At 38.7% G+C, this 27,899-nt stretch overlaps 1 protein-coding gene across 3 annotated transcripts in view; it reads right to left on the reverse strand.

The window, feature by feature from the left end:
• TAFA2 (TAFA chemokine like family member 2) overlaps window positions 1-20,803 on the reverse strand; it is a 495,541-nt gene extending 474,738 nt beyond the window's left edge. Inside the window, exon 1 of one of the 3 annotated variants that reach the window (XR_006709583.1) lies at window positions 18,964-19,043. Coding sequence is in view for 1 of the 3 variants with exons in the window: in XM_045467007.1 (XP_045322963.1) it covers window positions 18,964-18,995 (32 nt within the window). In the remaining 2 variants the exon portion in view is untranslated. Of the gene's footprint in view, window positions 1-18,963; window positions 19,044-19,299 lie in introns of those variants that run through there. The other 2 variants (XM_045467008.1, XM_045467007.1) reach the window with 2 other exon arrangements.
• Window positions 20,804-27,899: the final 7,096 nt, after the last annotated feature.

Consider the following 27,899-nt stretch of genomic DNA (forward strand, 5'->3'; position numbering starts at 1 on the left):
CCCAGTTCCTGAGTTCAAGCCCCACATTGGGCTCTGTGCTGCTAGTGAGGAGCCTGCTTAGGATTCTAGTTCTCTCCTCTCTCTGCCCCTTCCCCACTAGCCTTTGCTGCTCTCAAAATAAATAAAACTTTTTTTTTAAAAAAAGAACATATAAATCTCTTTTAATACTAAGAAATTGACCACAGGCCCATATCTATTATTCTTTTAAAATTCATGGAGGTTTAGGAAGAACCTCAGAATGTAACTGTATATCTATATATTTTAAATGTAACTGGAAACTTACTGAAGCAAATCATCACAAAATTCTTTATAAAAAAATAAACAGTATTGATCATGCAGTAAAACCCTTCTTTTGAAGAAGAAAACATTTCAGACAAATTTAGTATTCTTACTTGACAATATTATAGGCCCAGAAGATAGAAAACAAGGATACTTTCCTTCCTCCCTTCCTTTCTCCCCTCATCTTCCAACAAACGTTTGCTAAGGGACAGTATCATGCCAAGAAATAGACAAAGATCAGTCTCTGCCCTCAAGAATCACATAATCTACTGGTTAAGGCAAACAAATAATTATATTTTAATAAGGTGGATGCATTAATAGATGTAAATCAAAATTGCATAAATGCCCAAAAGAGAGCCCCAATAGCTCCATCCAGGTAGAAGACTGTCTTGGTATTATTTGAATGATATATTCATCAATATACCAAAGAGACTCTCCAAGATCAGGTAACTAGAACAATCCAGCAGGAAAAAAAGAAGTGTGGGGGGAGGGATGGGCTAAATGGGTAAGGGGCATAAGGAACACACTTGTTGGGATGAGCACTGGGTGTTATACATAGGGGATGAATCACTGGAATCTACTCCTGAAATCATTATTGCACTATATGCTAATTAACTTAGATATAAATTAAAAAATTAAAAAACAGAAAATAAAAAGTTCTTTCAAAACAAGGGCTGACTTCTGCCTCTTTGTATTTAATGCTCAGTATAAAACACAAGGCAGGTGCTTTAATACATCGTAATTGCACACTCAAAGCTAGAAAAATATGCCAAGTATTTTCACCATAAAGAGAATTAAAATGCCAGTGATCTTGGTGAGTTAAAAATATAAGCAGAAAATAAATGAAAACTAGAGCAAGCCTTTGACTTAAAACTCAAATAACCTGGGTTCAAATTCAATTTCAATCATTTAATAAGCCTCTGGCCTTAAGCAGGGTATGTAATAACCTCTTTGACTCTTAATTATTTAGCTATAAAATGAAGATGAGGATACTGATACTAATCCTTTGGGTCATTTTGAGGCATAAATGAACTAATATATATATATGAACTTATGGCCCATGTAGAGTATTCAATAAATTAGTCTCCTGTCTTTACTATTTACATGGAAAAAAAGATTTCCCAACTATAAAAGATCTTGAAGGATCTCCTCATCATTCTCTTTTAAGATGTTCTAAGCTGAATGCATGTGGAAAAGGTTATTCTACAACCTTCCTTATCAAAAGGCTAAATCTCCCTTGAGAGCAATCAAACAGTGCCATCAATATCAAGCATAAACTCCACCGATTAATTTATTTGACAACTACTGCATATCTACCCTCTGTCATGGATTGTGTTCCAGACCAGTGTCTTGTAAACCTGAGTCTAAGTTTCTGTTCTAGATAATCTGATGGATGATTAGTATCCACAACAAACACCAGTGTTGGAATTCACCACTTTCTGAAACAACTTTCAGTCTTTGGACAGAAGGAAGTATTACTCACTGTCAAAGAAAAACAGAAGAAGAGTTTTGATGAAATTGAAAAGGAGTTGAATCTCAGATGTGTAGAGTTTAAGATTCCTGAGACATCCAGGTGGAAAGGTCTAGTATACAATTGGATAGTCAGATCAACAAGGTCTTGCCAGGCCCCAGATTTGGCAATTGTCAACACAAGGGCACTAGATAAGTGATGAGAGAAGATGAGATCAACAAGAAAATAAGAATATGTTGATAAGAGAGACATGCCAAGGACAAAGACCAGGGAACATCAATATTTTGTGGAAAGGCTAAGGAAGAAAAGCCCACAAAGGAGGTTCTAAAGAAATGGTCATAGAAGTAACTTCCTACAAATGCTGTTTAACAAGACCATAGGGGAGAAGAGTTGAGCAGAAAAAGAAGGGAGCAGTCATCTAGAACAAATGTCAAAGAGATCAAATAAAATGAAGCCTAAATAAAATCCATTGGATAAACAATTTACTCATTAAAATGTTCAAAGGAAGATAACAATAAAGGGTCCACTTAATGTTTGAATGCCTACAAAATAATGCTCTCCAGGGAACTGTCCACTTGCACTTAACACTCCCAGTGTTAGAAATTTACCACTTTCTAAAACTCTTTATCTTTGGACAGCTCTAAATACTATAAACTTTCTCATTATGAATCAATATATTTCTCCATATATATATATATATAGATAGATAGATAGATAGATATATGTATATATCTATATATATATCTGTCCACTGATACAACAGTAGACAATAGTTTTCTAAATATCTGAAGATCAATTTTCTGATACAGCACTTACCCTAATTTTCAAACACGTGTATATACATAAATATATATTTATTGGTTCACTCTCCTACTAAACTCCAAGGATACTCTCTGTTTTACATACTAAGTACCTGCAGCACATATCACAGTGCCTGAAACATAGTAAGTGCTCCATAAACAATGATTAAAAAATGACTACATTGACAAATAAGATTTAAACTCTAGAATTACTGACTGAGCTTTTAGCATTCCTTTTTTTTTTTTTTTTTTTTTTGAGAGAGAGAGAGAGAGAGAGAGAGAAAGAGAGTGAGCACACAGGAGTACAAGCATGAACAAGGAAGGGCAGAGGAAGAGGGAGAGAGAGAATCTTAAGCAGACTCCACATCCAGCACAGAGCCCTACTCAGGGCTCAATCTCACAACTAGGAGACCATGACCTGAGAGGAAATCAAGAGGCAGACACTCCACTGACTGAGCCCCCCAGCCACTCCTGGTGTTTTTTTCCTTAATTAATGTTCATATAACTTTCCTAATCAGTATGAGAAAGCAAGATAGACTAGGTGCCTCTTCAACTCCTTCCAGAATGCTGATCATACAAAACGCTTACAAACATTATTTATAGTGGAAACATCCCACTGGGAAATCAGGAAACCTGGATCCCAGGTCTGCCACTATTTCTGTGTCCTTCAGCACATCTGGCTACTTTTCTGGACTGTGGGGTCTCATTTATAAAGTGAATCTTTTGGATTATATATACTCCAAGGTTTTCTCCTGGTTCAAAACTCTAAGATTATGGGGAAAGAGGAGCAGAATCACATGTAAATGTTATAATAAAATGTGTAAAAGAAATATTTGAAGTGTCTACTCATTGCTCTGATCATATCATTTTCTCAAACTTCACATTTTTCTTCTTTTCTAAAGTTATCATGTGTCTACGGTAAGCTCCTTTTATACCACATTTTCATTTTGCCATATCCCCAGTCATTTGAAATAAAACTGCCCTGTCATCTTCGACAAAGTGGCTCTTCAGGTGGAATTATATTGTTGTTTGTTATGATTTTAAATCCTCTCTGTAACAAGGGGCTTTTCTCTTGGCCCCAGCTAGAAAGTTTTGTTGCTACTTATAATTTTAGAGTACAATCTATAGTGATATTTATTGGCAATTAAGACAAATTATCACCAACTACTGTTCCCATTCTTTAAGCCACAGCTATAATTCAGCCCAAAAAAGTGATTCAAGTATACAAAGAGCATATTATATATATTCTAAAAATAAATGTTTTATACACACACACACACACACACACACACACACACACACACACACACACACACGTATTGCATAATACTTCTCATTTAAAAAAAAAAAAAGAGCCAGTATGTCCCCATTCTTTTCCTTCTAAGAGTCAAAAGAAAATACAACATCGCTGTAATACAGTACTTCTCCTTTGATGTTGTCATCATATTAAAAACACCCATAGCCTTCCAGAATAGGAACTTATTATTCTATATTACCATAGAATGTCTGCTGCCTGCATTATCATATCATTAGGGGGAAAAGTCCATTTACAGATATATTTTCTGTTTTACTCCAAAAGGAATTGTCTGAATTCTTCCAAAATAATTAATGTTTTCATGAGGCTTTGTCATTAATCCGAAAATTAGAAGATTGCATTGTTCAATACTCAGCAAGCATTTAACATCTAATTAGCCTTATATTGATGTTCTACAGAATCAACTGAGTTCTGCAACCAGGGACTCTGCATAAGGCTATTCCCACCCTACCCAGAAGAAACCCATTTCTTACACAGCAAAAAGCCCAAGAGAGATTTTTGTAAGGTAGACATAGTAGGCTATTTCTGTCTGAATTTAAATTCCAGGGGCGCCTGGGTGTCTCAGTTGGTTAAGCATCCAACTCTTGATTTCAGCTCAGGTCATGATCTCAGAGTATGTGAGACTGAGCCCCACGTCTGGCTCTGTGCTGACAGCATGGAGCCTGCTTGAGATTCTCTTTCTTCCTCCCTCTCTGCCCCTCCCCCACTCACATGTGCACTCTCTCCCTCTCTCTCAAAATATAAATTCCAGAAAAAGACATACTTTACCTCACATTTCTTTAAGAGGTGAGTTTTGGGGGATGTTTTTCAATTCAAAAGAATAAATATTTGAGTATATAAATGAATTTTTCAATTTTTCTTGAACACCAGTACTGTATCTCATTACTTAAAGTTTTTCATCAAATGAAATTAGGGAATCATAGAAAGTTACTTATGGGTTATTTGAGGCATATTCAAAGAATGCTATGCATGTTAGTGTAATTTTAATGATACAATTCTAAACCTAAAGGAATAGAATCTACTTAGGAGGTCTAAATATAAATCATTTGAACCAAGACAATTCTCTGACCAGCACCACATTAAGCAAAAGGAGTTTCATTTTCCAACAAGTATGATTGAGATGTGTGTTGCATGATTAAAAACTCAGCTCTGAAGGCAGGCTGTGTGTTTCAAGACTCATTTCTTCTTACAATCTGTGTGGCCTTGGTCAAGCCACTTATTTATAAAATAGGGATAACTGCAGTTCTTTCCTCTGGAATTTCTGTGTGAATTAAGTGAGATAATTCATGTAAAGTGTTTAGCACATGGCTGGTCATTGTAAATGCTCAGGTTTTAAATGTTAAAAATGTCTATAGATCTCTACAGCAAGTAATGACCACAGGGGAAATGTCTTTGTCCCCTCCCATCATTCTTGTCCATGACAGCAATGCAGGGAACCAGTCAGTACACAATGATACTCAGGGGGTAGCAGAGCCAAAATGGAAACAGGCGACTCTGGACATGCTCCCCACTTTCCTCCATTGCTCTCTTTTCTTCTCTAGGCAGCAGGTCACTGCAGGAAAGGTAGATTCCATGATGTATGAGGTTTACTTGCTGTAAGCTGAGCAAAATCCCTGAGAGAAAACAATGGAGAGAAGGGTGGCTCTTCCTGCTGACATTAAAAAAAAAAAAAAAGCTACGATTCTCTTATATCCTAGTGTTCTCCAGGACTCTCTTCTTGGTGATTTTTAAGCACTCTTCTTGGAGACCTCATCCGGTTAGAAAGTTTCAACAGTTACATGTACACTGGTGACCTCCCAAACCTCTAGCTCTCAACCATAATTCTGTCCTCAACACCAGACCCAAATTTACGAGTATTTGGATTTTCTTTTGAGTATCCCAAGGATGCCTCAAACTCCAAATGCTTAAAATTAAACCAATTATCTTCATCTATAAAGACTACAGTTGGCTCCGAGATCCTACTGTACAAACAGCATGCGTCACCTAAGCTAGAATCTATTCTGGTCTCTTTTCTCTCCCTGTCCCACACATTCAGTCTCCAAGACCAGTTGGTTCTACCTCTAATTAATGTCTTTTCCTCCTTTATTCCAACTCTTTTCTTCAAACTCTTGCCAGTTTCCACAATCACTGAAATCACAATCACTGAAATAGGTCTCTAGTTGGTTTCCCCGGCTTCCTAGACTCTACCCTCCATGGAAATTATCCCCTATGCTGCCACCAAAGAATCTAATTACAAGAGAAGGGTGGGCTTCAAGAGGGACCCCAGTAGAGAAGTACTAAAATCCTGGCAGTATAATAGATCACTCATTTTTGCTACAGTTTTACTTAGAGTAGCTACAAAAGTAGACATAAACTGGGCAAAGAAAAGGATTTCCTTTGATGTGACAGAAAGATATACTGTCAAGAACTGTGAAGGGTCTGAGATTTTTACCCTCCTTGTAAGCTTACAAGTTAGTCTACCATATTTTATGGATGCTGGCAAAAGACCTAAGACTCCTGAGTCAGAGACAGAGGGCTATTTCTCACACATAGCAAAGCAGCATGAATATCACATTTGAATTGGTTTCCTTTGCCCCCAAATCTCTCAGGTGTGATGCAAGGCTGCCCATGTGGATGCTACACATGCATTGATTTGTGGAGCCCCAAACTTAAGGAACCCAAATATTGGACAAATAATGGACTGCAAAGAGATCTACCCTTTGCTCTAGAGGGAAACACTGTATTTATTATGTTGGACATTGAGTAAATCTGCCGTTACCTTCCAAGCCTATTCACTTCTTAAACATCCTTAAAAAGGTATTATGAGAAGTTAGCATCTTGAGAGACCCATGGAAAATTGTTCCCAACACCTAAGCCTTGAATTCAAACCAGACTCTTGGCACCCACTGGCTGTATCATTTTTGCCACTCTCTGTCAGTTTCCTCACCTAAAATTAAGGATAGCACTCATCCCTAACTCACTTTACAAAATCAAATGAAATCACATCCATGAAAGAGTTTTATAAAGCAATATAGCACTAACAATGCAAATGTAGTCACTTATGCCTCTGGAAATTTGTTGTTTATTACAGAAATGAAAGATGAAAGTAATTCAGAATTTTATAATAAAAAATTAAATCTCAATTAATAAAATTATTATTAATGCCTTACTAAATGCCTGAATGTGTTCTAGGTTAGGTGTGGGTAGTACAAGGTGAAGAATAAGACACATTCCTTGTCCTCAAGAATTCCAGTGTAGGAAAGAAGCAGATAGGACAGCATCTAAGATGTATTCATGTGACAAAATAAAAGCATAAAAGGATGACCTATGGTCATCATTGACTTATAGAGCTTGGAGGAAGTTAAGTAATCATTAAACCTAACCATTTCATTTACCAACAAGAAAACCGATAAATATATATTAACTTTTTTTTAGAAGTTGACAACTAACTGGTGGCAGGGTCAGCATTAGACCCATTCTTTCTGACTTTTAATTTGATAAAAAGCCTTGACAGAAATTTCATATTCCTGATAGAGTTTTTCCAAGACCAAGAGGAAAATTTGGTTTGGCACTGCCATTTCTCTCGCCCCTATGGTCTTATTTCAGTTCGATGCCATTTTACCTCTTTGCTACCCAAGAATAACAACGGTTTTATTTATTCTTTGCCTAACTACTACTACTACTACTACTACTACTACTTCTTCTTCTTCTTCTTCTTCTTCTTCTTCTTCTTCTTCTTCTCTCTCTCTCTCTCTCTCTCTCTCTCTCCCCCCCCCAAAGGTCAAGGGTTTCCTCTTTTATTTGTATAAAAATGCTAGCCAGAACAAACTTCCCTTCTGACCTCTACTTTCTCCCTTTTGTGTCATCTGGGCCCCTACCTAATTCTTCCCCTTCATAGCCCACAAAATCTAACTAACCCTACCACCTTCTCAATCTCTGACTGCTAGTTAATCAATCTGCTTCTTTCTTTCATCTCACTCCAGTCTGCCATACCATCTACACAGTCAACTTGAAGCAGACTTCACAAAATAAAGTGAAACATTAACCACAAACTCTTAAATCCACCTTGAAGATTGAATGTAATCAGCTGCCAGGAGAAGATACAAGGCAAGGAAAACCATAGCTCACCTACTATTCCTAGAAGTACGGCTGGACTTAACAACAGGGGAATTAAGTGTGCCAACTCCTGGCACAGATGAAAAATCTGTGTCTATCTTCTGACTCCCCCAAAAACTTAACTACTATTGACCATGACCAGAAGTCTTACCTGTAACATAAACAGTCAATTAACGCACATTTTCCATGTTATATTATATACTCTACTCTTAGAATAAAGCTAGAGAAAAAATATTATCAAGAAAATCATAGGGAAGAGCATTTATAGTACTATACTGTATTTATCAAAAACAAAAACAAAACAAAACAAAAAACGTATAAGTGGACCCACACAGTTCAAACCCGTGTTGTGCAAGGGTCAACTGTTTAACATGGACTTTGCCCCAGAGCAAAATTAACCAAAGAACAATAAGCTCGATTTTAATTCTACTTACTGATTTTGAAAATTTTTCAGTACTATACAGTACCTAAATTTTTCACTCATCTCTTATTTGGGATTGAGGTGGGGAAAAGGAATAGATCTATTTTTCAGTAAGTTCCAGAGTAGCACTAGCTCCATAACCTTAGAGGTTGTATATTAATTACACAAGTATGAATGTTTAGGGACAATACAGGGAAAAACCAGATCCATCCAACTTAAAGCCTGTCTTTTGACTCATTTAAGAGTTCCAAAAATACTTGCAAGAGTAAAGACATCACACTTAAGGGTTCTGAGAAACTTTTTAAGTATATAGTTTATACGTGTGTAGGTATGTACATAAGTATATGCTAATATATGCAGTTTAGTGAAATTTTTTAAAATAAAAGCAATACAAAAAATTCAAATTAAAGTTTCCAGTAATCCAATCAGTTGACCTTTTTTGGTTTTATAATATATAAAGGTTTCCTTAATAATTAAATATAGTGGAAGAGTTTTAATTTTGTGAAATTCTCCATGGCAAGCATTTGAAAGTTTATTTAACACAGAAGGACTAAAATAAAAATCAATAAATATTTGAATGCATACTATCCATACTAAATAGCATTTAAAATTAGAATACCAATAATTTTCAATATCACTGAAGCCAAGAACAATGGTATCACAGTTAATAGTGTTCCTGAAGGTGAAAAAAGTAAATCTGGTTCATAAGAAATTATAAAAATGGTAATTATGTAGATAAGAATAAATGGCTTTAAGTTCCCTAATGAATGATGAGTCAAGTCACTGACAAGAGCAATCAAAATATACTCCATATGTGATTAACATTTAAATTTGACATTGACAAATATTATTTAATTTATACAACAGTAGAATCACAAGCATACGTAGTCTCTAAACCTCCAGGTTATAATAAATTGTGGAAAGAATAGAATTATCTATCAGCATGTTTTTGTCCTTTATGATTTGCCTAAAATGTATGTATTTTTTGAGGGCTAAAATATCTTTCATGTTAGAGATGGAAAGTATAGGTCAAAATAAATGACTCTCCCTCTCCTTTCTCTCTCACATGCACTCAATTAGACAGGATAAAAGACAATTCTTCACAGAATACTTCTCACCCATTGAAGAAACTTACAAAAAGACATTCTATCAATATGAACTATTAATCTTCTTCCCATTAAATGTATTAAGTACCTATTATGTGCTACACATCACGCTAAGCACTGAGAATCAACAGAAACATGATATACATGGTTTTGCCTCACAGAGCTTACAGTCTAACAGACTCAATAAAATTCACATGATTACTCACCTATAAGCAAAGATATTCTATATAATAGAAACTCCTAAGCCCTTAAAAGAAATTGAGTAAGAAATAATAGCATTATTATTGTAAACTATATTAATCATACAACTTGCAAGAAAACAGATTGCTTCTCTCCCTCAGACTGACATATTGAAATCTAATCTCAGGTTATATTTAATGTACCAGCATAAGGAAACTTAAGAATTCCCAGGGCATTGATAAAACTGACAACAAAATAGTCTACCCAGTGAGCTGAACCTGTGACATGAGACCCAGGTCAGACTTCTGTAGAATAGTCACACACCTGAGCTATGATACCTTCTGGCATTAGTAAAATGGTTTTAGGGGGGAAAAATTAGTAATATATGAAGGAGTCAAACTCCCTAAATAGTAAGTTACTATGTCCTCAATCCTAAAGAGACCTCTTCTGGAAAGGTATTTAGGGTCAAGCAGAGCAAAAACAAAAAAGAGATTCAGTTAAAAGTGGTAAGCCCAGTAAACACACAAAACCATCATTTTTAAATCCCTCTTCTCACCTACTCATAATGACCACTCAAGTAGAACAAAAATCTAGACATTGTGGCCAAAATTTTGACATTTAAGCCCTAAGAGGAAGCAACTGCTGTTGAAATTCCAAAAAACAATGATTTGGAGAGCTAAAATTGACCTTGTATGCTAGAATACAGCCATGTATAACGTGATGCTGTAGTTATGAAATAAATACATTTACTTCTTCAAACTATAAGAAGTAAACCAAACTTGCATTAGTATGTGAAAAGCAGACAGTTTCTGATCTACGCTTTGGGATAAAATATATCCTCTAAATAGAAAACTAGTAAATAAAGCAAACACTTATAAATTCTACACTCAGATTGGAAAGCCTTTGAGGCAAGGGTTTTGAGTCAGTGGCCAGGTTTAGGCTACTCACTATGGGGAGAAACCTGTCAAAGAGGTAAGAGTGGGAGACCTCCCCAGATTCTTACACGCAGGGAATGAAATTCAGTGGTGAAAAAGCTCTCTAAAGCCTTGAAGCTTAAAGTGTAGTCCATGGGCCAACAGCAATAGCTTCACCTGGGAGCTTGTTAAAAATCTCAGCTCCCCCCCGTCAGAACCTCCATTTTGGCAAATTTCCCCACATGATTTGTGTGCAAATACAAGTTTAACAAGCACTGATCTAAAGGAATAAGGCATTACAGAACCATACAGCCCATTCCAAATATTGGGCATAGATTTAAACTTCTGCATTTCCAGCACATCCCTTAAGCCCTCCAAGATACCACCAACTTTAAGGTGAGCTCAGCATCAAGTGTACAATGAGTCAATAAGAAGAAAGAACACTAAATGCAGAGGTTAGAATGACCCACTCCTCATTATCATTCAGCTCCTCCAGCTGAGCCCTAAACTGGAAACCACCCTGGCTCCAAATGCCAGGGGGTTGGAGGATTATGGGTAGAGATGACAGAAGGGCAGGCACATGCATATCTTCCTAACTAGCTGTCCCCACACCTCCATCTGTCAACAGTGGCACATTCATGCCCCTTAGCCTGCATATGGCCTGCAGATATGTCTGTTGGCCCACACAACAGTTCAAATTTGAATTCATTCCCAACATTCATAAATCTGGAACTTTCACATTAAAAAAATCTAAACACCTAATTCTCTTCCACAAATCAGAAAATCTGGCAACACCAGACCCACATTCCAGCACGGGGCAAAGACTCAGCTGTCTCACTTAGATGTTGACCAGAACCTCCTATACTCCCTAGGGTCTCCCCAACACTATAGCTGAGGTTGCATGTCACTTGCAATTTGTTACCTTCCATTTGGTCTGCTTCACTCATTCACATTCCCAGCCTGACCCCTATTGGCTTTTGAATTTTTGACCCCTTTATTGATCTCAAGTCATTCAACCTATCTGAATTTATTCTTTCATATGTGTAATTCAGGAAAAGGGGCTATGGCTTATATCACCTTCAGTTGGATCAGAAACCTTTTGATCTGGAATCAATCCACTGAATTATACAGTACCTCACCTTAAATTAATACTATGATTTTTTTCTACATAATTCATTCCAATTCTGACATTTTAGCTATTTTAACTATTTCTTTTCAAAACTGTGAATCATAGTCATAAACACGAATTAATAGCAAGAGCAGACACAGCAAAATCCATTGTTGAATCATTCTTCCAGATTCATTTCAAAACTTGTATATACTGAAATGGCAAACTGGGCACCTGGGTGGCTCAGTTGGTTGAGGGTCCAACTTCAACTCAGGTCATGACCTCCTGAGTTTGAGCCCCACACCTGGCTCACTGCTGTCAGCACAGAGCCCCCTTCAGATTCCTTGAAACTTTTTCTGCCCCTCTACCAATCGCAGTCTCTCTCTCTCAAAAATAAACACAAACATTAAAAAACAAAAGAAGTGCTAAATTCTATGAGGGCAAGTACCTTTGTCTTTGTTTACTGACATACCTCAAGCACCTAGGGCATGCTCAATAAATTCTTACTGAATAAATGAAGGAATTTCCCAAGAATGATAAATTCTCAAAAATTCATACACAGATTTTGAATGAATGCCTTTAATTGCCAACAAGTATATGAAGATTGATTTGCTAGCCTAACTCTATTTGGGTTCATCAAACAAACCTTTCTATTTCAGTGACTACAAAAACCAGCAGTAAAGAGAAGACATGTTAACAAGCCTAAGCCTAGTGACCTATCACAACTTGTTTTGCAACAAAACAATGTCATGTAAACTAGGCAAAATGGCTACACTGAATTATGATATTTCATCTGATTCAATTCTATGTACCCACATCTAGAATCTTGGGTCATCATCATAATCACCATCATCATCATCATCATCCCAGTCTTATAAAGCTGGACAACTGTCACAGATCACTTATCGAAAAGCATTTATGGAACATTTACTGGCGTGCCAGGAATTAAGCGCTAGATGTCTGACTTCCTAACTAAAAGATATGTCCTATAATACTATTGTATGTATCCCCAAAACCATGATGTTTATTAGATCTGTACACAAGAAAAAAATTTCCATTTTTAATTGTCTTGAAAACTTGGTCAAAAAAATACATTCCTAAGAAACTGAGGCACAGAGAAATGAAGTGATTTTCTTGTGATTATGGGTTATTTAATGGGAGGGCTACAAAAGCATCTCCAGAGCTCTCACCACTGCCCTACACTGGTTTTATAATAGTCATTTTCAAAATTTAGCCGCTAACCAAAATGCAAGCCAATGAATTTTAGCCACTCAACAAATGATATGATGAGCAAATGTATCTTCAAATAGCAAAGTCTAAATTTTGACCAAATTCTGGTATATTTATAAACATACCAACAATCAATCTAAAAAGAGCTTGCAATAAAGTACATGCATCTTAGCAGAAAACTACTGTGATACAGTATTTCAAGAACTAAACCTAAAATAAAATTGTTAGAAATTTTCCTTCAACTTAAAGCTGCCCCAAATGGGGCCTGTTTTATGGAGTATGAGATTTCAACGCCCTTTCACTCTCCTCTTTGTTTTTGGATTGCCTGACTGAAGAAATGTGGATCTTCCACCTCCTTTCTCTTTGTATACTGTACAATAACTAATTTGACTCACCTTTCTGTAGAAAATACAAACAAAAGCAAGACCAGGTCACTGCTACTCACGTGTCTGATGGCCATTCTAAGAAAGAATTTACCAAACTCTTCAGCACCAACAAATGTGAGTATGCTTTTCACCATACATCTAGAGCAAGGTGAAACTAAACTAAGAAGGAAATGGTAACAATAACCAGTTTCTCCCACCTTAAATACCTTTGGAACTGCCCATAAACTAATACAAATAAGAAATATAAGTGTGTATGTTGCTTTCCTCAAATGATCTGCATTGGCCATTTCTGAATTCTTGACTTATTTGAGTAGTCACAAATTCACTGCATTGGTACACAAAGCTCCACCGTTCAAGGAGACCAAATTTTAGAGCTGTGGAAAGCCTGCCCTCCAGAATAATGTATTCTAACAAAAATCTGTGTTCTATTACTAGGTTGAAGCTTTGTTAGTAAGATTCCTATGACCACATAAGCCTTTTTCAGTTGCCTGCTTTTGTTTAGTGTGATCCATAATGACAAACAACATGAAGACAGGAAAAAAAGACAGGGACAACTAACCCAACCTACTTTTCCTCATAGGCTTTTCCCTAAGAGAGCAAGCATATTTAGTTCCTCCAATATTTAAGTACAATTCTCATTGGAATCTCAGAGAAGGAGGTTAAAAAACAGAAATGCTGATCCAAAATCAAATAAAACCATGGCGCAGCTTCTTACCTATAGGTAATAATTGTGAAAGATCAGCTTTTTTGTACCAGAAAGCATTTGTATCCTCATAGCCCAGGCCATTTGGACTTGAAAACTTTAACTGCAAAGCACAAATGCACTTTTCCAAAAATCTTCCATCATAGTGCCTACTACAGATACCTTCATAAATTTCCTTATAGAAGCTGCATAATCCACCACAGAAAACCAAAGTGTTATTCTCTATTATTAAACTCAGCAGAAAGCTCTATATGCAGCAACAGGAGGCCATAGCAATTAACTCTGCAAATTGAAAGGTTTAAAATTTTTGCATGACCTTTAAAGGTCAACACAGTTGCCCATTCACATTCACATGCATGCAATTATACAGCGACTAGTTCATAACAGCAAAAAAAAAAAAAAGAAAAGAAACAAAAATATTTAGTGAAACAAACCTTGCATTCATTAAAAGCTACTGTGCACTGCCCAGCTTTATGTCAAGAGTTAGTTTTACATAGCCCACAGAGACAAAAAAACAAGACACTTGTCGGCTTGTCCCCATTTTGCCAAAGTACTAAATTCAGCCCCACCACCATAATTGCTCAGAATGCAACACTGTCCCATTAACCAAAATACTCTGTGAATAATTTCAAAAATTTACTGTATAAAACAATATAAATATAAATTGAATTAAATTAGTATGTTTGTGCTATGCCTACATAGCACAGGGAAAGGGAGCTATACCTTTGCTAATTGGCCATTCAGAGGAAATCACAAAATTACAGCACCTATGGAATAATCTAGGAAATTGAAGGAAGTGATTAAAAGGGCTTTATTATAAGCATGTACACACTGATTCCTTAGTTATAGCTCATACCTCATTCATATGGATCGCTGTGAATAAAATAGAATATTCTCCATATAGCTTATATATTGTTTTCATCTGAATCACAAAAGTGACCTGAAAGTCTTCTATTTTCCAAAGGCAGTATCGATAAATTGGCAAAATAGGCCAGAATTTCACGGATTCCAGTTACTAGCTTGCCTATCATCGCAACATAGGATGAAATCCAACATATACATGTGGTACACACATTGGGAAGTGGGTGGGTTTTGGAAATCGAACAAATGTGGAATCAGTATGTTTCTAGAAAATTTGTAGATACCATGTGTAAACCAGAGTAGCATGCTCCAATGTAACGCATGGTTTGTTTTAACTGTGGAGGTGCATAGTTAAGAAAGATCACATACAAACATATAAGTGTTTTAAATGTGTTGAAATTCCCAGTCATAGGCTCAATAAACACAACCCAAGCAACTCTACGTAAAGGACAAAGCTGTTTGGTTTTTTTTTTTTTTTTTTTTTTTTGCATTTGTAACCTAACAAAAATATCTCCAAAAGAAAAACTAAAAACATTTGTAACCTAACAAATAAAAGTGCCTCCAAAAGAAAAACTAAAGAGAAAAACATACTACATGCAACGGTGGTCCAAATAGTAAAACTCAATTATAAATGACCTTGTGAAACCATGGATGCAGTTACACTGTAGGTCAAATCATGTAAAATAGTGAAAAACTATGTACCTAAAAATGTAGACTTTTTAAAAACTCATTCTTTCCTCTTTAACACAAAACCAGTATAATACATGGGTGCCATTAAATGAATACACATATATGTATATGGACATACAGAGATATAAAGATTACATAGATAATACAGAGAAATATATTTAAATACTACTTTTCTTCACATTCCAACAAGTCTAACCACACTTCTTAAATTTCTGTTAAAAATAAGAAAATAAGAATTGCTTGCTATATTTCATTGACAAGGACACGTGAATCACTGTGCCAAACGAATAGAATCAGATTTTCCAAAAATGACCAAATAAATCAGTGGTCGATGACAACTAAAAAACAAAAAATGAACGGGGCCCACCTTTCCATCTCCCCTGTATCACACTATGCTCCAGATCTAAGCAAACCAGATCTAAAGCAAAACTTTTCTCTAAAAAGACTTATGATAACCCCCTTGTGAAATTATTCCTATTCTTCCAGTGGTATAGTGGTATAGTTCTCCAAGTAGTTTAGAATAAAGTTAACCAAAGAAATTTTGGAACAAAATGGCTAATATACCATATTATGTATCATTAAAAAAAAAAAAAAACCAATGGTTTGTAAGAGAGATATATGTCAAATACTGTGCAAGCATGGGAACCAGATAGGAAGTTGATTTAGTTAGTTTGGCCTTCATACCCAGCAGCAGCCGGTGTTAATGCATTTCTTCTCTTTGTTTTGATGGAGCCCTACTAATGACAAGTTGATGAATTACATGTGTAAATGTCAGGCATAGATCAAAGGGGACTATGTTAGATGCTTATTTTACTTCAACTTAGTGTTTTTCACCAAGAAAACAAAACTGCATTGCACAGTAAAGTTCCTTATTTTTACTTGAATCTTCAATGAACAAAACAGCTGCAGAATAATACGACTTAATGAGGCATCCCTAATAAAACACTGGAGAAGTAAAAGCAAGCACACTGAACTGTTTGCACTCTGGTTGTTTCATCTTCTCAAATCTATTAGAGGTAACTGATGACACTTTGGAACATTCCTAGTTTGGGGAATACATCAGAGAAGCAAATGGTCATCAGTTTGGAGCCACAGCTGAACTTCGGCAGAATCTAACAATACCTTTTACTACAACCCATGATGATGCCTGGAAAATGCTGGAAAGGCACATCTCACCCTATGTGTATAGGTTAATCCATAGCTGCAATTAGTGATAAATCAACCCTAAAATGCACTTTCAACATACCAATATCCAAAAACACCTTGTAAAAGAATCATCATTAAATACTATAATGGAGATACTGGATCCAGGACCACTAAAATTTTTGATATATATAAAATAATTTTTAGAAAATCATTTATCACCCCCTAAGTTTCATCACTTTATAAATTTTTAAAAAGGTAAAGTGGCCATGTCTAAAAACAGATCATTTTACAGCTGTGTCATCACATTTTATAACTTGGTGGTTAGTAAATACTATAATGCAGTGTCTAAGCAATATGTATCTTTTTTGACACAGATCCATGGGCGTTTCAATGAATCTTCATTCTTGGTTAAAACAGCTAACATTTTTCAGATTCAAAAGCACATATACTCAGAAACCTTACATTCCCCTTTGGCACAACTTGTAGCATCATAGGTGTTTGCTTTACATCGAGGTTTTTGGTTCTTCTTTAAGAGGTATCAGCATGGCACTATGCATAATGTGTAAGTTCAAGTATCCTCAACTACACAATTTTATTAAAGGCAAGAAAAGAATCAAGATTTTAGTCTCAAAAAATGCCACACTGAAACTGTGCTCTTCCTCTTAAGTCACCGGTGTCTAAGTGTTCCATCGGTAGTGACACTGCTCCCATAGCATCACATCTACAAATGTAACCCAATCTTTTCACTGAACATTAAGAAAATAATCAAATAAGCTCCAGTGTGGTTACTGATGGCCTCTCAACGACTACTGATGGCTTTAAAAAATTAGGACTCTAAAAAAGTCAGCATGCAAACAATTGACTCAAGATGAGATCCAAAACAGATAAAGTAGGCAAAGAGAAATATGAATGTGTCTGATGATTTTTAAGGAGGTTAGGTACCAATTCTGAAATTGTAAAAGGTTCACCAGTCTTGAGAACACATGTGCAAACATGGAAAGGCTGGAGTAAATACAAGGAATCTTAATGCTTTGTTTTTTTAAGGTTTTAGAAGTGTTTTTAATCTCCTTTGCTAGTTATTGCCATTTAGCACTTTACACAGAAATCTTAAATTAATTACTCATTTGTCTTAACTTAACGTTGCCTAATAGAGCAGTTTTAAAGTGTTAATTGATAACAGTCTGATTATTGATGTCTCCAGCAATCTAGTTGGGAAGACAGGAACCAGATAATTACCATCCAGTCAATAGTCATTGAAATTCATCCTGTCCTGAGTGAAGGACCCTTACACACTAACTGCTTCGGGGGTACTTTTCAGAGTTAAGATTGCATATAGGGTTTGTTTGTTATTGTTGTTGTTTTTTTCCAAGAATGATTTTTGCACAATTCAAGAGGGGATTTACACTCACAAAAGGAAGATATTTTCTTTTCTTATTGCCACAAGTCAAAGTCAGCCAGCACGAGGGGAAGAGAGGCTAGCTAGCCACTACAGTAAGTACACATTTGATTCCAAACCTTTCAGGCAATTGTTTTAACACTTGGTCATGAAGTGGAATACTGAGTAGAAAAGCGACGCGTCTACCCGAGGGCTCAGCGAGCGCCTACAGTTCGTCCTTTTCAAGTAGAGACGAGATAGCTCAGACTGCAGTTCTAGGAGAAATAGGGCGACGAATATCAAACTTTCCTTTGCAAAGGCAGTTTCTGGAAATAACACGTTCCCCACTGACAAGTGCAGATCAGTAGCCTAAAGAAAACACCTCTTAGTAGGAACCCGGCCTTTTTGAACAGAAGGGGGAAGGGACAGCAAAGCAGCAGGGCAGAAAAGCCATGTACCATTAACAAGATTTGGGGAGGCACCTATCAGGAAAGAAAAGTATTTTAAAAAATCGTTTCTTGAAGCTGTTCTTTTTTTTTTTCTGAACGCTGTTGGTGAAACGATCCTTTCCCTAAAGCTGTCCTGTAGAATCCTTTACCGAAGCTTTGCTTCATTCAGTCATGAAGTGTCCGTTCCCAAATCTAAGAATATCTTTAAAACACGCGAGGCTCCAGAACTTACCAAGATGATTCTTTATGAAAAGAGTTAGAGGTGGGAAAATCAATAGCCTCATTGAAACGCCCACCCTCTGCAGACAGGCCCGAGAATTAACTAATCAGAAGTGGACGGAAAGTAGGGATTTCAGAAAGGCGACCCGACACGTCCCACCGATCCTCCCTTGACCGCGACCCCCAACTCCTTACGAAGAGTCCAAAATGGTTACCAGGCGGGATGGGCTTGTGTGAGGAATGGCATCAAACCCACTGCAACCCTCGGCCGGGCCGCTCGCTGTGTTAAGAGAAATGGGGCAGAGGAGAGAGGGAGGGCACCGCTCCCCGAGCCTCCTTCGCGTGCTCTGAGCCCCTCTCGGCGTCCCTCCACCCCCGCCCCTACCCTGACCGCCCGCGAGGGAGGTGCCGGGCGCCCGGCCCGCACCTGCTCTCACCCCTCGCCGTCCCGGGGCGGGCCCCCTACGGCCCGCGACCCCCGGGTCCTCCAGCTGCCGCCCGCTCCCCGGCGCCGGCGGGGAGGGGAGGCGGGAGACGCGGCTCGCACCTACCTGCAGCCCGGCTTCCTGGTGGCGGCAACACCTAGCGACGCTCCTGCAGCTTCCGCGGGCCCGCGCCAGCCTTATCGCTCTTGCATCGCTTCCAAGATGCCAATCCGCCGTCGCCGTTCAGGGGCATAGGGAACCCACGTCTGGTGTGGGGTGTGCTCGTGGAGGGCGTGTGAGGGTGGCCCTGAGCGCGCGTGTGTGCGCGCGCGTTTCCTCCTGCGATGGCAAAGAGGGCTCAGGAATCTCTTGACAGCCACACTGGAGTCCCCCTGAAAGCGGGTGCAAGGTGGCGCGCGTGAACCTCGCCTCTCTTCCCGGCTCTTTCTTCCGCGGTGTCAAAGTAATCAAAAGACGTGTTTACTGAGGCAAAAGCCCGAGCCCCGCAGCCCTGGCCAGCGCCCGCGGTCGCCCGCGGTCCTCAGCGGGTGCGTGGGGTGCGCTCGGCTCCCCCGAATGCGAGAATCGAGGCGGTCTTGCAGCAAGTAGCTCTTATTCCATCTCTGATCCGTTTGCTCTCGACGCCGAGTAGACTTTTCCTCTCGCCTCGCGTCGCCTCTCCCTCTCACAGACACACACACTCACACATCCTCCGTCCCTCTCTCCCGCCCTCCCTTTGGCTCTCGAGGGAAAGGCAATTGGACGGAACGATTCACCTTCAGGAGAGCAGGCAGGCTACTCCCGTTCCCTGGCTCTCGCGGGTCCCAGGTCTCCAGCGCGGAGGAGTTGCCGGCGAGGCTCGGGGCAGCAAAGAGCGGCTCTGCGCTCGGCGGTCCTCAGCCCTCAAGACGCCGGCCTCCTCGGATCAGCTGCCCCTTGTTCCCGCTCTTAGCACACAGGTCCCAGCTGGTGCCCTCTCTCTCGGACGCTTTGCGCCCAGGCCACTTAGCAGCAACTCCTGGCCAGCTGCAGCCCCTCAATCCCGCCTCGAAGTGCTGCGGGCGGAGCCCCACGCAGCCCCGCCGCTGCCCCCCTGGGCATCGTGGGCTGGAAGGAAGGCAAATCCGCCGCTGTCCCCTGCCCCCAGCACGCGGCCGGCGTCACCACCGACAAGGTGCGACTTCCAACACCGAACACGAGCGAGCAGGTGTTGCCCGTGTCACTTCGCTAAAGGCGGGAGGGAAGAGAGGAGGGGCGGGGGAGGGGGCCCAGGAAACAAATCCGGATGACCAGGCGGAAAAAAAGTAAGCGGTTTAGTAACCGAAACCCGCTCCCCGCCTGTCACCCCAGGCGCTGTACTGTCGAGACACCGGTGGTGTCTTTCAGAAAGTCATCGTAAAGGGCAGGACCCCCTGGGTCCACCCAGACCCCTTATTCCAACCAGCCTGGCTGTCCTGAGAGTACGGAGTGAGGGCCTCCTTGGATGGTGCAAGGACCACGCGGAGAGAGAAGAGGTCCCGACACCGCAGGTTGAATTAAGCATTAAAGTGGGATGGCAGAACCCGGCGGCGTGGCCTCCCTCCGGTCCCTGCCAATAGCCTGTTCTGTTAGCAGCCGCGGCTGCTGCGAAGAGCGAACTGCGGTCCTGCAGGAAAGGAGACAGTAAAGGATGAGAGGGCGGCAATCGGTATAAAAGCTGGACTATGTCTCCCTCTAGAGGGAGAACCGGGTGAGAAAGCTTGACTGGAGGTAAGTAGGACTCCCAGTTTCTCCACAAAGAAAAAAAAACAGCATCTGGTTCCTGAGAATTTTGCATTTTTACAAATTCCAGCCTCTAATGGATTTAGAGACAAAATTTGCACTGCCACCCTATGTAAGCAGAGTCCTTGCTAAAAGAACATCGAGATATTTACAGAAATATAATAGCAAGAGCCTGGAAGGTCATGTCCTTACAGGTTTGGTCAAATTGGCTGTTGGTTTAGAATGCGTATGAACTCAAATGAAGGGTCTTCTTAGGCTCGCTGTGATCGAGTTTGGGATGAGCAAAACTTAATCTAACGATTAGAACATCATAAAAAACGAATGAGTAGCAATACTAGATTTAGAAAAAGATAAGAAAATCTGAAGCAAAGAAATAAGATGCTGATCCACAAAATCTTACATACAAGTCCCTTACAAACTGGGAATGTCTCAAAGATCTTGTTTCAGAGCCAACATTTATACCTCTTATTCAACTAACTGGTAATTTCCAAGGTGACTGAATTCCTCCCAGCTCTAAGTGTTGTGCTTTGATAACTCCGATTTGCTGAAATCATCAACAAACTAAGCATCGCATGCTCCCTTCACCAGCTATAAAATAAAGGTAACACTAGTCACCATATTTACAAACAAATATGGAATATATGTTTCACTTGTTAGTGATTTTAACATGCTTTGTAATTCAAACATATTTTATATCTGAAAGGCGTCAAGTAATTTAGGTTGGCGTGGTTGTTTTAATAAAAGCGCTACAGATTTTATGTTTTGTTACTTCAGTCAGATTCAAGCGAGCTTCTATCTGTAACTGTAATATTTAAGTGTTGTGAACTTGCTAATTGAAGGCTTGCTTTCGAAATGTTTCTGCATGTCTGACTTACAAAATACGTACTTATGTTATGATTAAATTCCTTCCCATTCACCATTCACTCTGAATTTTTGAAGCGATTCTATTTTAACTTGATAATTGAATTTAGTATAAGCCTAAAGAAAGAAAAGAACTTATAAGAAAATACCTTAAACTGACAAGGAGCCAAAACCAAATCAGGTGAGGATTGCTATTTTAGCTAATTTTCCTGTGGTACATTTATATCAGCCTAGCACATGACAACCATTTCAGGTACCCTCAAATGGTCTCTTTCAAAAGACTCATGTCACATGTGCCAAAGATTTTTATTTTATTCCTCTTGCCTGGCTACTTATTTCCCCAGGGATCAAAGTTTTCCTCTTAAAACAACTAGCACTGTTTTATTGCAAATCTTATAGTAATTCTGTGTCTGCTACGTTAAGAAGTAGGATGGAATCCAAGTAGGAATGGCAGTGGAAATCGGGGCCCTGTGCTGGGAGGAATAGCCATTTATAAAATCAACTTTAGAACATTGGCCTTCCTTTCCCACAAGAAATAAAAAGCATACATCATAATCCTTCAGTTTCTAATTCATTCGTTCTGTGTGGTTGTAGGAAAATCTATAATTTTATCATATTGCTGAAACTATTTTTTGTTAAAATGGCATTTTCATCTTTATTTCCCTAATTAAGCCTGTCTTTTTATAAAAATATGAAAAAAAGTAAAGAGAACAAATGTATGAATTAACTACAAAATACAACAGAGAATTTCTTATCCAGCGTCATATGATACTGGAATTCTATAACAACATTCGTACTATTTGTCAGTATCCAGATAATTCCTAGTGATTTTTAGATCAAGGTATTCCTATTTCCAGCACCTCCTAGACTTTAAAACCAAATCTTTTGTTTTCTCCCCAAAATAAAATAGCAAATACATGCCTAGTTTAATAGAAATCTTGAGATGATGCTTCTTATCATCTATTTGTTTAAATTGTCCACTTCCTCCTGTGTAAGCAATAAAAAAATCATTGCTTGGAATGCTGAACTTCACCAATTGTAACTGTGTATAGCTCTTCATATTCTGAGGGAGTACTAAAATGTCACTTTGGGGCACTTTAAGCTTTCTGCCAGAGGTTTAATATGTTATCTCAAATCTTTATCTCAAGTCCTCACAACATCCCTTAAAATAGACGATATTACCCCCATTATACATATGAAAAAAAATTGAGACTTAATTTCACTGTCATGAAATGGCAGAGCTGGGATTCAAACCAGATCTACCTAAATCTAAAGCCAGTTTTTGGTTTTGGTTTGTTTTGGTCTAGGCCTTGATTTTTCTCTATGTTCCCAAGCACCACCGCTAAAACGTGCTATCTCCTGTGTTACAGAGAAAAAAAAATCATTTGGATGTTTGGATATGGAAAAGCCTTAGCCAAGGAACTTGGCTTCATTAATGAGAACAGAAAGGAGTGATGGAAAAGAGAGGAAAACTTAGCACCAGCCCCTCTCCGTAGTCAGCCCGGGGCAGGGAGTATTAGAACAGAGGAACACAAAGTTCTGATTCCCAGTACATACGTGAAAAGGAATATCACAAGCCTCTCATTCCTGCTTGTCTCCTCTTGTTTTGTTTCTTTGGCGCTAACTGCCTTATTTCTATCTTTCCCAATAATGCCTCTCCCACTCATCTTTTAGGTGTTTTTGTCTACTTAGGTGAACAGAAGAAGCACCGAATCCATTTCATATAATCCAAGGTGGCATGCATATGTTATTAACTTTTAGACTCCTCATCACCTAGCATACTACCTAACACAATAAATACTCTTTAAATACTTTCTGGTCGGTAATCAAGACACCAAAGATCAAATAAGCAGAAAGACACCATGAAAAGAAATCAAGAGAACTACTCCATGGAGTGGTGTGAGAAAGAACTGAGGCGGGAAAACTGTCCTATATGTAGCAAATGGAATAATCCACTCCAAAATTGTAGTGACTTAAAGAACAAATATTTATTGAGTTCACATTTCTGTGAATTAGCAATTTGGGTTGAGCTCAGCTAGGCTCAGCTGGGTAGTTTCTCTGGACTCAGCTTAGGTATCTGTGGTGACCTGAAAGTCTAGTGCCTCATTCCTTATCTGACAATCGGCTGACTATACCCTGGAGTATCAGGGAGTAACTAGGCCACGTGTCTCTCGCCATCTAGTAGGCCAGCCTGGCTGTTTAACACAGGCTTCTAAGAGTAGCGATAGGGGAAGCCTCAGTACTTAAGCACCTTCCAAGGCTCGGCTTGCATCGTGTTTACTATGGTCTCCTTGACTAAGCAGCTCATCAGGCCAGCCTCGTAATGGATAGAGCTACAATGACACATTCAGAACCTGGTACAGGGAAAGGAAGAACTTGTTTTGATCTTTACAATCTGGTACAATAGCTATCCCAGAAGGTTAGCATTTTGCATGGTAGCTTAATCCACTAGATGTCTTGTGGACTGAGCTGTGAAAAGCAGAATATTCCCAGCACAGTATAAAGGACACCTATCTTGAGTAAGAACGAGAAGTTTGTCCAGATTATCAAGTCTCCAGATTTGCTCTCATTATCAGATAGTCTGTGCAACAGCTTTCACCAATACAATGGAACATGCCTCTGTAATTCTTCCTCACTAGAAAGCACAAATTTTCCAAGACTTGGTGTACTTTCCACATTAGCCATTGAATCAATCCCAAGGCTTTAACAGACAATTAAGATTTATCAACAGTATTATAAAATCTGACTTGTTAGTTAGAAATCACTAGCAACCTTTACATGGCAGTAATTATTTCATTGTTGGTAAATGGACCCCACAAAATCTGTTTTGGTTAAAGACTTTGTTTACTTCCTGATTTCTTAACGTGTTCCAAAGAGTTAAGAGGAAAAATACCTATCATGAATAACTTCCCAAATGGGCTTGATTGAAACCCTTGGCCCTACCACATCTATAAACAATCTCACCTAGTTAACTACAACTCATTCATTATGGCTCAGGACCAGGGTTAGCCCCTCTAGAAAATCATCTGAAGTGTGAAGATGGAGATCTTCACACTCACTACATTGTGTTATAATTGACTCATTTTTATAAATTTCATAAATTATCCCACATTAGTACATTTGTATTTCACCTCATGAAGCTTTAGACATGGATAGATGGATGGGTAATGAACATATGTCAATGGACAAGATTTTGGAATAACATATGATCACACTTACCTTAATATCCAATAATAATGATTTCATGCTTTCATTGTGCTGATCACATGAATTACATTCATCTAGAGATTAGATCTTCAAGTGACTTCTGGAAATCTTGAACAATGCTGACATGGTCTATGAAATTACCCTTTTTCATTGCTGTACAAATACACACACACACACACACACACACACACACACACACACACACACATCTCCAGAGACAAGGATCTCAGACTCACTCCTTAAGGTCTATCTTGGCCTGCTGACCTCCAGAGTCCCACCTACTTGTTTCTATTTCCTACATTCAGCTGTTTCCATGCACAGTTGAGGACTAAGCCTTGTTTTAGAATAGTAACTGAAGTCCAGTTTGCTCCAACAGCTGAACTACAGTGGCTCCTACGGTTCACAGGAAGTTCCACTTCTCCACAGTGTTATATTCAATCAAGGATCAAAGAAGAATAGCCCTAGACTCCGAACCCTAGCTTTCCATGATCAACTCATTTAAATTACAAGCACATAAACCTTTTTCCCATGTTGCCAGAGTAACTAGGTAAGGAAGAAACCCAGCGTTAGCTTCCTATTGAACTCAGTAAGAGCCCTTCCCTTTGACAACTTAGATGCTGGTGTTTTGCCTGGGTCTCTAATGTCTAGGTATCCTCATCCCTTGTAATCACTGAGGTCTGCCACAAGGAGGGATAAGGTGAGGTGGGCCTTCTTGGTTTCTTTGCCTGCCTGGATGCTTGCTGAGCTGCAGAGACCAGAGAGAAAAAGAGCCTTGGGAGAATCTAACGTTTGTTTCCCCAGTAGTTTGGGAGCAAATGTGAAATTTGCCTGCTTATTGCCTGAAATTTCTAAGGGGAGAAATGTGGCTGAAGTGGCCAAGAAGAGCAGTCCAAAATAGAGAGATCGTCTGAGAGTCAAGAGTCAAATCTATTCAACTGGTCAAAGACATATTAGTTTTATGGACCAAGTGACCATCACAAAAGGCTGTGTATAGCCTGAGACATCAAGGCATTGGGAGAAGAATAAAGCAATGCCTTGACTGCACTTAATAATTTGTGCCCACTTATTAATGAGCTTAATGTTAAGTTATATGAATAATGGCCTTTTGGACATTTTAGTTCTAAAGGATAAAGCAGCACACACACAAAAAACTATTTTACAGACACCACTTGTTCACAGAAAGGAGCTGTTACTATTACAGTAGTCTGAGATCTCATGACTTCTGGAACTAGGTAGGAAGCAAGTAAACAGCTATAGAATGATTATGAACATCTCACATGGATTGAGGATTGGGAAGAAACTGACAAATCCCAGATATATGAGAAATTAGTGGTCCGTATAATGAACATACCAGTCTCAACAACATAAATTTGGAGGGCAGGATCATTGGCTTTGAAGGTGTTGTCTTACTAACTGTTCTCTTGCTCCATCAGAAACAAAAGTTTCCATTGGTTTGAATAAGAAGTCCAGGCTCTTTAACCACTGTTCCTCATTTAATTCATTGGCTGTCTTCTTTCATAAGATTTTTGTAACAGTTACCCAGAGTGGTCTTTCTTCTGTCTTCACTTAAGGAGCAATACAACCTCCTACAGCCTATAGCTCCAGATGGTCCATCTCTTGATTTATCGTGCTTGTAGTAATCACGGCCATTTGATATTTCTCCTAAACCTCATTCTTCCTGCCTGGTTTACTGCATTAATTAGATTGCCTTTGGCCTCTCGCCCCCTTTGCACCCACTTTCCTCTCCCCACTTACCCCACGTAAGGTTGTGGAAGCAGACAGACTGTCGCTTCAACAGGGAACCAAAGATTTCACACAGGAAAGGTACATTCTGGAGGAACAGACCAAGACGAAAGTCAATTTTCAGTACCATACTTGAGGCTGAGTCATCCTAACCTTTAGCTCAAAGTCTCATTTCCCTCTATTATTTGCTGACTAAATAGATTAATAATCCACAGTTTTATTCATTCACAGAATGTGGCTAAGAATGGGGAGAAGGGGGATGAAATCCACTAAACTAAATGACCACACAATAAAGACTATTTTTAACTGAAACTAAGTAGAGAGCAATGTTCACAAATTTTCCGTCAAAAATAAGAAAGAAAACTAACTTCTCTCTTTCTTCTCATAATAGTTCTCTAAAATAGATATCATCTCATTTTATGATTTATAAACTAAGACTCAGAGGTTAGATAACTTGTCCAAGTAATTTAGGTAAAAAGTGAGGGCAGCCAGAATTGTAATTCGATTTTTATTGACTCAGGAACATAAACAAGAACTCCGTCTCCCAGTTTCCAGTCTGGCGTACTTTTCACCCTACGTAGTGTTCTGATCTAATTATTTCCAGAGAGCTCAAGCTCGAGCTCTGAAATTTCTCCATGCAAGCTCTCTTTGAATCCCTATACAAAATATCCTCCCTTTTTAGTATGATAGAGAATGATTTCTGTCACCCAAAAGGATCAGAATGTTGCCCAGGCAAGTTTTAGTTTCAGTTTTTTTGTACATTTTGGCCACCCAGTGTCAAAACAGCACAACTGCAGGCAAATACTAATGTTTCTGAACACGCATGATAGTGTATATACACTGTTGCTTTATAGCAACAAAAATAAATCATGACAGAGGTTCTGGAGTCTTTGAACGGTAACGTTTATACATATAGAAGATACTCCCACCACAGAAAGATGTGCATGAAACTGAGGAGACAAATCATTAAAAATGAAAACTTTAAATAGCATAAGTGAACATGTGCCTGTTCCAAAATGCTAGAAAAAATAAAGGAGTAAAAGGAAATGAGATAATAAAATTTAATTGTATGTGAGGAGGCAGTAAAAATAAGAGGAGTTGTATTCAGGTTTTGTTTCACACATTTTTTAATGTAGAGGTTAATTAGACAGCGT

The sequence above is a fragment of the Leopardus geoffroyi genome, chromosome B4, assembly GCF_018350155.1.
Source record: "Leopardus geoffroyi isolate Oge1 chromosome B4, O.geoffroyi_Oge1_pat1.0, whole genome shotgun sequence".
Taxonomy (NCBI): domain Eukaryota; kingdom Metazoa; phylum Chordata; class Mammalia; order Carnivora; family Felidae; genus Leopardus; species Leopardus geoffroyi.